The sequence below is a fragment of the Condylostylus longicornis genome, unplaced genomic scaffold, assembly GCF_029603195.1.
Source record: "Condylostylus longicornis isolate FDR11 unplaced genomic scaffold, ASM2960319v2 ptg000225l, whole genome shotgun sequence".
Lineage (NCBI taxonomy): Eukaryota > Metazoa > Arthropoda > Insecta > Diptera > Dolichopodidae > Condylostylus > Condylostylus longicornis.
This window is the reverse complement of record NW_026578192.1, coordinates 304,398-316,632: the sequence shown is the minus strand read 5'-3', so window position 1 is coordinate 316,632 and position 12,235 is coordinate 304,398. Positions and strand designations below refer to the sequence as shown.

The 12,235-nt window shown below is 25.5% G+C and overlaps 1 protein-coding gene across 1 annotated transcript in view; it reads right to left on the bottom strand.

Annotated features, from left to right (window-relative positions):
* The window catches only part of LOC129616484 (uncharacterized), a 112,806-nt gene that overhangs the window by 15,766 nt on the left and 84,805 nt on the right, over positions 1 to 12,235 (bottom strand). Inside the window, exons 2-4 of the mRNA XM_055532133.1 lie at positions 7,499 to 7,685; positions 978 to 1,190; positions 198 to 291 (exon numbers count right to left, since the gene is read on the bottom strand). Coding sequence (XP_055388108.1) covers positions 198 to 291; positions 978 to 1,190; positions 7,499 to 7,685 — 494 coding nt within the window. The remainder of the gene's footprint in view (positions 1 to 197; positions 292 to 977; positions 1,191 to 7,498; positions 7,686 to 12,235) is intronic.

Below are 12,235 nucleotides of genomic sequence, written 5' to 3'. Positions count from 1 at the left end.
GGGTACATATAAAAACAAAAATAAAAAAGGATATCAAATGTACTGTAAATAAAATTTTATTGATAATGTTTTAATGTTTAATAATGGAAAATGTTATTTTATATTTTATAGTTTATTGACATTTATATGAAAACGACATTAAATTTTAGTATTCTAATTTAATGCAATAGAATTTTCTATATTCTTTTGTCTCTTACCCGTATTCGGATAGCCAATTGATAGAAGACAACCATCAGAACCTTCAAGCACAGCTGGAATTACTTCTGATAATGCAGATGAACAAACATCACTCTGAAAAACAGAAAATTAAAATTTTTAATTTTATTCCTCAACAATTCATTTGTTAAACAATTAAAAATGTTCGAAAAAAAGAATTTTAAAATGTCAGAAAAAAAGGCATCCTTAAATCAAAAGTTTATTTACAAAATTGAATGTTGTAAAATTGAAATTGTGTCTTGATTTGAAAAAAATTTTGTAGTGCTAATAAAACTGAAAATTAAATCATTAATAGCCCGCAAAAAATATTATGACGAAGATTTCTAGAATAATTTTTGACATATCTGGCATTATTTTAGCACATTTGACAGCAAATGTAACAGTTAAATAATTTTTAATTCAATTAAAAATTGAAAGAATTAAAAGAAATACACGAACTAAATTTAAATTAAAAACCCAATTATTACACGGTACAGATGTACAAGTCTTACTATGTAAAAATTAAAAGAGGTTGCATACAGAAACGTTGAATAATTAAAACTTCTGCATTAAATTGAAACTTTCACGTAATTTCACTTTAAATAAAGTTTACAATGTACAAGCAAAAATTCAATATTTGTACAAGAATGTTAAAGGATGTCGGCATAAAAAAAAATTAATTTGTTCTTTATTTTAAAAAAAGAACCGTTGCAATAAATTATAACAGTAATATTATATAATTAAATTAAATTAAATTTTTCTCTCAATGTATAATAATTCACCTGTTGATCATCCGCTGTAAATAAATTATCAAATGCAAACATTTTGGGTGCAGCAACCATTGGTGCACGATCTGCTTGTGTTGCTATTGTTGTTACATTTGTTATTGTTGTTGGATCTGTCAATGTTACTTGACGTTTTTTCTTATCAACTGTCATAAAATGTTGTGTTTCTTGATCCGTATTTACATCCGAAACACGCAACATTACTTTTACCTGGAAATAAAAAAAAAAATAATAATAATAAATAATTTTATTTTTATTTTTTATTTTTTATAATAAAATTGTATATTTAGAGATTTATGTAGGTACGTGTGAGTGTAAATACGTCAAGTGAAAATAAGTGGAAATAAATTGTCATAAAAATATTTTATTACCCTTATTACTTTATGTATAAGGCAAACTAAAAAAGAAAAAAAAATGAAAGGTATTTAGGACATGAGTAATAACGTATTAGAGTTTTATGGGGGGGGCCATGTTTTTTTCTTTTATTTTTGTTTTCTTCATAATACATACATTAATATTGTATTAAAATTAAGTCATGAGTAGCAAATACTTATACTAACAATGTAACAAAATCGCATGAAAAATATCAAGAAGTTTGCAAAACAAAAACATAGAGGGTGTTTATTATTGTATAAGTACAGTTTAAAAGGATTTGTAAGCGTCGCTAATTTCTAAATGCAAGGAAAATATTATGAATTTTTTTTTTTTTTGTAACATTATTGAAGTGTTCATTTTTCGTTTAGAATTTTATGTTATAAGAGAAAAAGAAGTGGATCATGTTTGTGATACCCTTAAGAAAGTTTACCGTAATCATGTCGGTTATCGATACCCGTAAAGAAAGTACTTACATCGGAATAGCTCTCGTATTATCAAATCTCAAATCCGAAATTTGAGTGTTTCCGGTATGTATTAGCAAATTATCCTTAAAAGTTGTATGAAATGTGTTGTTAAAACTTGCAGAAGAATTACAAACTTCTTAGAAATAGTGACCAAAGTATATTTAATTTATAGATTTTCAAAATAGTCAAAAATGTTTTAAATTTTATCGAAATTTGATACTGTTATGAAATTTGGTACTGTTATGAAATCAAATATATTTAATAGTATTATTTCTCGTCGTTTCACTTTCGTCTTCGTTTCATGAATCTTACGAAATTATAAGTTCATTTCATTCTAGAAATCATTCGGTACTGATTAAAGAAATCGACTGAATAAAATTAATTACGACGGTATTTTAATTTGAGTTTAAAGTTTACAAAAAATTGAGAGATTTCTTACTCAACAATGAAAGGAAATTGATCTTAGTTTTTCTCTTGAAATTTCCAAATAAATTATGGAATAAAGTTGCCAACACTTTATAATTCGATAGCTATAGGATTTATCGCAGTAGGTCCTACTTTTAAAAAGTAAAATTAGCGAAATATTTTTATATTTAGCAAATTTCAATAAGTCCTTTCAAAAATAAAAATGCTTGTAAAAATTCTGAAGATGAATTGAATTTGAAGTATTTGAAAACGTATTTTAACATTTTACTAATTTGCACTGGTCTTCATATTGGTTACATATTTCACACGAATCCTCATACTTATACAGTGTCAAATAAAGTGTAAGTATAAATTGCAACAAATTAAGAGATGGAAAATAACAGATTACATGAACAGAATAACAATAGGATTCTATAACTGGCAAAAATTTCTATAAATTAAAAATTTTAAGTTCCAAACTCATTAATATTAAACATTTTTTTTAATGCAAAAGTTTCATTTAAAATTGATCTATTTTTTTTCTTTCAGAACTCAACAATCAATAGTCCTTGCGAATATTTAATCCACTACTTCAATTAAATGAGAATTCAATATAAAATAATCAATATTGCAAACTAAATGAAAACTGGATAACCTTTATATGAGTTTTATAAATAAGCCTACAAAATTAAAAGAATATGTATTTGTTCCAAATTTCTACAGTTATTTGACAGATTGATAGATCATTGTAATCTAACACAATCAAATGACAGAAAGTTTATTCAATATTTTAAAGTAAACTCATTTTATAACTGTCTGTCGTAGCTATTCATTTGAGGTGTTATGAATAAAATTTAAAATTAATATAAATAATAACGAGGCATAATACAGTACACACTTTGCCCATACTATATATAGGTTTATAGTTGTGGTATAGAAAATATGAAGAAAGAGATTGGATGACGTCAGTGAGTAAAATGAAGAATATTGCATTAAAATAGTGTTTAGTGGTTTTATCAAATACAACTTTGATTATATTGCAGGTATGTTAAATTTTTAACAGCAACATTTCATATGAAAACTTAACAGAAGTAGCGGAATTTGAATAGAAATAATCAGCGGAAGAATTACTTTTTTTACTTCTTAAGGGCAATAGCAAAACCAGCTTATTACAAATGATTTCTGCATATCCAGTTGATTCCTAACATTATTTTTGAGTTTTGACTTTCCATGACAACATTCTAATTTTGACATAGTTTTAGCTATACGACTTAACTTGAATTCAAAACATCAACAATTCAACATAAAAATTTTTGATAGTATTGCAATACTTTGCAGTAGTATGCTACCTAAATGGCAGAATAAAAAAAAAAATAACAAAACGTGATTAAAAATCATGTATGGTTTATTCACAATTTGCAATGCTCTCCCCCTACCTCCGGCCTTCAGATATGTATGAAATCATTAAAAATTCCGTTATTTTAACTTTTTAATGCGCAACACTTTTAAACCTAATAATATTTTATTACATTTTTTCATTACTTCTTTTTTTGTTTTATTATTTTATGCTTTTTTCACTTGTATAATATTGTGTAAATGGGGGACATTTATTTCAATGATTATTTTTTTCCTCGTATTATTTATTATGGTAATTTTGCTTGAGTAAAATCAGAAATAAAAATTATAAAATAAAGTAGACCGCGAGCTCAAATACTAAATACCATAAGCGTATACATATTTAACATCATTAAATCCATTAGCATGCGTTTGTTACATAAATTCATACAAAAAAAAAACTGTACAGTTATATATAGTATACAAATTGAAAATTATTTAACAAAGCGTACAATATTAATTTCTATGTTAACAAGCTGATGTCCTGCAAACCCAAAAAAAAAAAAAAAAAACCAAAAAAAAACAAACTATTTACCTCATTTTCATGAAAAAATTGAATTTGAGGCGACAGAAAAATTTTAATATAAAATTGACATGTTTTATAGTTGCGAATTAAAATAATAAAAATGTAGATTTGTTGAGGGGAACATCCCACATTTCTAAATATTATACGAATGAAAATGTGCTCATTTACTTGGTTATACCATCATTAGCCATATAAAAATCACTATTAAATTGCGTATATATAAATTGGAATCTGTCTACAATGCGTGAAATGAATCATCAGAATAAAATTTTTCATGATCCTTTTTTATGCATTCAATGTATGCAAATTGAAGTGCATATTGAAATTGTGTAGTTATTTGTAACTAATATGAAAATTAATGCATATTTATAAAAATAATTTTTGTTGCATACACTTAGGAGGAATTTATTTTTTTAATACAACACTTAAATTAGAATACTGCAAAAGTTAGTTAGTCTTCTTATAATTGCTTTTATGTAGTTGTAATTTTGAAAAAATAACATGGCCGAAAGCTTAAATTTCCTTAAATTTAAGATCCAATGACTCAGAAGGGAAGGAGATTCAATTAGATGGTTTATTTGAGAAATTAATTCGACATTCAGACATATTTTTATCATTGTTTTTAAATAATAAAAGTAAGTTGCAAATTTTTTCTGTTTTCCAAGTTAAAATATTTTTTTTTATAATTTTACTGCACGGAGGGGAAGTTGGTGAAAATTTTCTTCTAAACAATTAATTATCTTAGCAAGATGTCCAATCCATGTTGATTGAAGAAATTCAACTTTTTGAATCCGTATTTTTTAAAAGTACTCACAGGGAAACTTATACGAAGGAGGATTTTTTCTCAAATTCACCGAAAACATTTCGTAGAAATCATAAAAATTGCAATTATACGGACATAGTTCTTTAACTAAAATCTATAGTCGGTCGAACCGAACTTTAAATCCAACATAATATTTTTTTTTTTTTTTGTTAAATTGTTCTACAATATGCAGCCTCATATTATGTACGTACGCATCATAATTATATAGTTGATGCAATTTTTAATTCTTAAATGGGAGATGAAATATATGATCCACTTATTATTTTATTGCACTTTTCAACATTAACATATTCCAGCACATTTTATTTAATGAATGGTATATATGTAGTTTATATAATCAGCATAATACAAGTAATAATCATAAAATATAATATTTTGTAATTAGTGAAATAATATTACAAATTAGGTGAATATTATTAAGCGTGATGTGATATCAAAAACAGAATAAAAAAGAAAAATGGAAAAAAATTAAAGTGCTAAAAGGAAAATTGTAACAGATGTGAATTTAATTGCAAAATTTCAAATGAAAAATGAAAAATTTAAATTAATGTCCGTGGTATGTATACAATATTGTAGTATGTAATGGGCTTGTTAAATGATGACTTGAATTTTGAATGAATTTATAAATTGATGTGCAATTTTTTAGCTAATATGTGAAATGCTTTGTGTTTCGGTTTTATTTATACAACTAAGTACATTCATTTAGAAAGTATGTGACGCCACATTAATAAACATTAATGTATCCGAAATTGTATATAATTATTGTGATATTACAACTACAAAATTCTTCTCAATACCGTATCCCAACTTTGATTATAATTAGACTAATCAAACGTAACTGAGGACAGAAACTACATCAAACAATTACTTTGAGTTTTTTAATGCTCACCTTTAAAACAATTACAGAACAGGTAAGATTTTCAAAAAATGCCGAACTAAGATTAGGATTCAAGACAACGTAACTTGGAAAAAAGACCTGAATTAGGAATATTTGAATTTTTCATATTTAAATCAACAAAAATTTGGTTGATCGAACAATTCGAATTTTTTCTCTTTAAGCTGGATTTAAATTAAATATCTTATCGCTATCTACATAAGCATGAAGAAACTATTATCGGTATTAGGCTATCTATATATAATATATAAAAATGTTATCGTAGTTGTGTCTTTTAATGACAACCAAATGAGCATATGTAATACGTCATATTTTTGTTTTTCCTATTTCACTCCCTTTGGGAGCATAGGGCTTCCAAAAAGCTTCTATATCGGACTTTATTTTGCGACAATATTTTTATTTCTGCCCACGTTTTTCTGTTGCTGTTTTTAATTCTTTCACGATTTGGTAATCTGCCAGGGTTATGTGTTTGTTTTTCGTCTTTGCCAGTGTATGTTGTAGATAACTCGCAGACATTCGTTTAATATTGTTTGCAGTTTCTCCATGTCGTATTACGTAATACGACAATACATAATATGTCTAAATTATAATTACTGTAAAGAACAAATCGTCACGAATAATCCTCAATCTTTCTTTATGTAAATTCTTCTACTCTGCGATTTCTTTGTAGCTCAGTTGGTATAGCATCCGCTCAACAAGGTGTAGATCACTCACTTTAAATTAGTGTAGAGTTCAGTTCGAAGAGAAATTTTTTTTTTTAGCATTCATCCATATTGTATGAGTATATATATTATACAGTTAACAATTAAATCATATTTAAAATTAAATTTAACAACACATGTAAATTTAACAAAATGCGAAAAATATTTTTTATTTGCCGCAAATATCATAATCAAACTGAGAATAGTTTCATATTAATTTAAAAGCAAATTAAACATATTTACAAATACAAAATATGAGTTAAAGTTTTCTCTTCAATGAAAATTAAACTAAAAGTATAAACAAATACTGAAAAATAAATATAAAACTATTCGTTTTATCTATTTTATGCATTAACGCGAGGATGCATTCATAATTTTTTTACGTTTCCACTTATACACATATGTAAAAAAATAATAAAAAATGCACTTATTCTCGAAAATTTGTTAACAAACATTAGTAAAATAGGGTAGTACAAAAATGCTCTTACATAAATATTAAAGTATTTTTTATTAAATATAAAATAATCCAAAAAAAGAGCATGAAGAAAGAGAGAAATCTAATAAAACATAAATAGTCCACCCTAATATCACATATATAATCAAATATTGCAATGACGTGTCATACATGTAAAAATAATGCAACAAGGTAGTGACTAAGTGGGAAAAATTTCATAATTTTTTGTTTTCTCTGAGTGTATGTATGTTTGTACAAAAATTAGTTTTTGTTACTCTCATTTTTTTTTTCAAATGCAATTTAATAATACAATATAAACGTTATATTTAAGTGGGTCGTATAGGAAATGAAAGGACTAGCTTTCTCACATAAACACATGTACTTACTTTTATATAATATGTATGAATGCAATTTTGTGTGAGTTTATATAAAATTGTATATATGACAATATGATAATTTTTTTTTTTTGCATATTCTTACCTTTCCAATTCCATAATTCTCTTTGTTAGCTAACCTACGTGCAAGACCAGGAGGCATAGGTGGTGGTGCTCTTTGTAATGCACCACAAAATCCACCATTACGACTTGATGATGTCATATCTGAACGTATTTTTGAGGATGTACCACTACTATTGCCACCACCACTTTGAGAAAATTTTGCTGCAGCTCTGCAAAAAAACAAATTAAATAAAAAACAAAGTTAGTTAAATATTAAAATTGTGGGGGTAAAGAAAAAAAAAAAAACTAAAGTTAAAAATTTTTTTACAGAAAGTTACTTTTTTTTTGAGGGAGGGAAAAAGTTATTTCGTGTTGTTTTTCAATTTTTTTTTTTGATGTACGACTATGTATTTTTCAATTTGGAAAAAAAAAAGTTTCAAAAGAGTTACAGGGAACGAAAAAATTAAAAAATGTGCAAAAACTAGTAAAAAAATTTTAATTTAATTTTTTATTTTATTTTTTGGTTTTTTTTATTCCAAAAGTTATTTTTACATAAATTTTTTTCACAGCTCTTTTTGAATTTAAATTGAAATTTTTTAATTAATTATTAATTATAGGGCGGAAAATCATATATTTGTGTAATTTTGTTTTTTTTTATTTTTGAGGAAAAAAATATTAATTAAAAAATATTTTACATTTTAGTTTTAATATTATGAGTATTTAAAGTATATGAGGAGTAGAAAATCAATCGTTAGTTTACAAGTATTTTTTTGTTTCCCCTTCTGAAGGTTTTTTAACAATGAAGCAGAAAACATTTAAAATTATTGTTTCCCTCCAACTTTAGTAATAAATTTTAAATTTGACACGTATTGACAATTTGAAATTTTCAATATTTTACAGGGTTTAAATTTAAAAAACGATTTTTGTTTTATTAATCTCTCAAATGATTCAGAACAGTATAGCATTTTCGTAAAACGATTGAATTGGGCTTCACTATAGCTTTTTTATCATGATCTTATGTCTAACATCATTCAAATATTGCAGTTCATATTAATTAAATTTATAAGTAATTTATAAATTTTTATAAATTAATAAATTTTTAAAATTTATAAATAATTTATGCTTAGTCATTAAATTTATTTTAAAAATTTTTAAAAATTTATGATAATTTCTTCCAAACAGGTGATATCCGTTATTGCGAACAGCACCACACTCCTTATCATATAGATAAGTGTAATGATTACGGCAACTCTTAAGGCTCTTTATAAATTGCTTTTTATAATTCATCAATTCTTCAATTAAAAATTATAAATTGATAACAAATCTCGCTGTAAATGGATAAAAAATACGGAAGTTGTTACAAGTCTGATTTCGTTGCTCATTAAATTTTTTAATTCCATTTGGAAAACTAGAAATGCTTTTCAATCACATGGCTATGTTCAAAATATTTTTTCTCCTGTTGTATTGCTTAATTACCGATTCTCTCCTTAGTTTACGAAAATTTAACTTTAAATTAAAATTAAAAATTTTAAAGAATTCGGGTAGCTATCTTAAACCAAAGATAGTCTATGATAAAAATTTTATTATATAAAATTAATCAAATAAATTGCATACTTTTGGGATTTCGTTGAAAATTGCAAAATACTTTCAAGAACTTCTGAATTAAATTTTGAATTTCTTTTTGAAATACAGTAATCCCTCGCATAGAGTTACCCCGAATTGAAAAAAATTCAATACATAAGATTTAAAAATTTTTTGTGGCTAAAACCTTATATTAATTGAATTGACTCCCAAGAGTCAAAAGTTATATATTCTGTTATATAAAAATTAGGTACGAAACCCGGTTTCAGTTCATTTCACCTAAATTTTTGGCGCCAAAAACGGCTTAAAGCTAGAAATTACTGTATTAAAATTTTAAAATTAAAAAAAAATTTTTCGGAATTAAATAATACAAATTCCAAAAACAACATGAAATCAAAATTTCGAAAAAATTTTATGGCACAATTTCAGCTAATTTTTACCCTACGTAATTTTACAAATTTTGTATTTTAAATCAATTTTTACAACTTTAAATTTTTAAAGTATACAAGTACCCATAAAAAAAATTTTTGTTTTTTTTTTTGTTTTGTTCGTTCAAGGAACTTTCATATAATAACGGTACATACAAACCTACCGGTGTTATTAAACACAATAATTGAAGTAGAAAAGCATGATTTTTTTTATACTAACCAACAGGAAAAAAGGACATAATATAGAGAATAGAATGAATGATAAAAGAAAAATAATCAAAACGAAAGAAAAATAATGTCAATTTATTTATTTGATGCAGGGAGAGAGAGAGAGAGAGAGAGAGAGAACGATCGTGAAAAAGAGAGACTCATAGTTATATAACACTTCTTTTCATTATAATAAAAAATTTATTCTTGGTATTTTTTTTTATTATCTAGACCAACACCATATTACATAACTACGTATATAGAAAGACATCTATGTAGAAATTTTATTACATAAACAAAGGGAAAAAAACACACGAAACAAAAACTTTGTTTGGGAAAAAAACTGAAAAAAAAAATAATATTACAAACAACGAAATATATTATAACAGTTTTGTATATATAACGTGGTATAGAAACCAATATCCAGTAGCATCTAACAACTTCAAATCGTTGAGAATCAACTTTAGTTAGAACTAAAAATATGGTTTTTTTTTTCTCTATATTGCATGCATGCAATTTTTATAAAGACTTTGTGTGCATGTGTATTATGCATTCTGTTTTTAAGGGAAATTTGTCATTTTCACTCATTTTCATTCATTCATTTTTTTCATTTTTCTTCCTCTTGTTCTTCTTCTTCTTTTTTGTCAAGTCATAGAGCGTATATACATAAAAAAATATTAAAAGAGAAGTGCAAAAAAAAAAAAAACAATGATCCAAATATAGTGTAGAACACGTTGACGAGCAACAACAGGTCCTTTGAGACTACAAAAAATATATCCTTTTAAAAAATAAAATAAACATCACAATCCTTTCACATTTACCAAACCATTTGTGCAATAATAAAGTTCCCCATCATCGTTTCCCATTCCCCCTATATCCGAATGCATATTGTTCCTATATTTTTGATGGTGAATCAAAACTTTTATATTGTAGAATGAATTTTTGAAAATCTTGTATTTTTATTGTTTAATATATTTGTTTTAATTTTTTGTTCTCCCTCCCATATCTCTTTTTTCTTGTTCCTAGTATTTTCGTGTTTTCTTTTTTTTTTGTTTAATGTAATCCATTTGTGTTTGTGTTATCTATTCAAATATTTTATTAGAAAATATTCTAATATTAAAAAATTGTAGATACGGTATAAAGCTTATAAGACAAAAAATAAAAGAGAAGCTTCCTGTAATAAAAAAATAATAAAAGAAAAAAAGGTTCCTATATATTTTCGAGAAACAAGTAAATTGAAGTTTATTAATGCATGGTGTGGCTGGAACGTGAATTTGTACAACAAAAGACTATTTTTGTTAAATAAATTTTGTTAAAATAAAATGAAAGTAAAAATGGTAGAAAGTTTTTGCTCTTCTTATGAATTTCTGAATAATAATCTAAGGGTAACTCAATAATCTATAAGGGTTACCTTTTAATAGTACAAATCTAATTACAATAGTCACCTTCAATAGCGGTTAAATTCATTTTGAAACATGTATCGCAATAAACAACAATTTATTCGATAACGAAGCCGACATCAATTTTTGTTATAACGAGAAAAAATAGAGTTGACCATGTCAACTCTGTGATACCCGTACGAATTTGTTATCCTATGTGCGAATACTATGACTAAACAGATTATGATTTTCTACCATAGTCTGCTACCAGAAAGAGCCACCAACGACTTTTATCAAACAAATTGACTCTACCCATATATTCGCTTGTGTGAAATTTCAATATCACAGCTTTTATAATTTCTGAAATATAGCCAATTAATTTTTAATGTATGGCAGCTACCCGAACCAATACCTCGATCATATCCAATTTAAATGGGGCTCTGACATTTACTATAATAAATCATTTGTGAAAATTTGGTAAACTTGACTCAGTTAGTTGAGTTATCATTGAGATGGACGGATAAACAGACAGACAAATTTAAATCGACTCAAAATTGGACGCTGATCAAAAACATATACCTAAGTCTATATTTCGGACAGTTATTTCTTAACGCTATAAACTATAAGGCTAATTTAGTATACACTTCGAACATACGTTCGTACGGGCATAAAAATGTTGAATCTAAAAGGATGAACGACATTGGAAACACGTTTTGTGAAAAAAAAACGACGAGAATTTCGGAAAAACTTTTTCTCATTTGAAGAGTACATAATACTCACTAATTTTTCTCTCATTTCTCATTGTAAAAATTTAGATAAATAATGTTGCAGTAAATAATATGAAATTTATATTTTAATGCCCCATTCACAATGTCTAATTCTTAGATGTATTAAAGTAATTTTGAATTATTCCAATTTCAAGTTAATAATTTTAATATTGTGGCACTGCAAATTTATTTTAATTACAATTGTTTAAAATTTCCACACTTCATTATTCTAAATACCATGTTTATAAAACAATATTCACCATATTTGCTCTAATAATTCCGTCTCAACAAAATAGATTTTTCACTAGATAAAATATTCGCTCCATATAACATAAATCCATTCATCAGCTACTCATTAAAGGGTAAACATTTTTTATTTTAGTTTCATCATACGAAGGGTTCTTAACTCTTTTATACA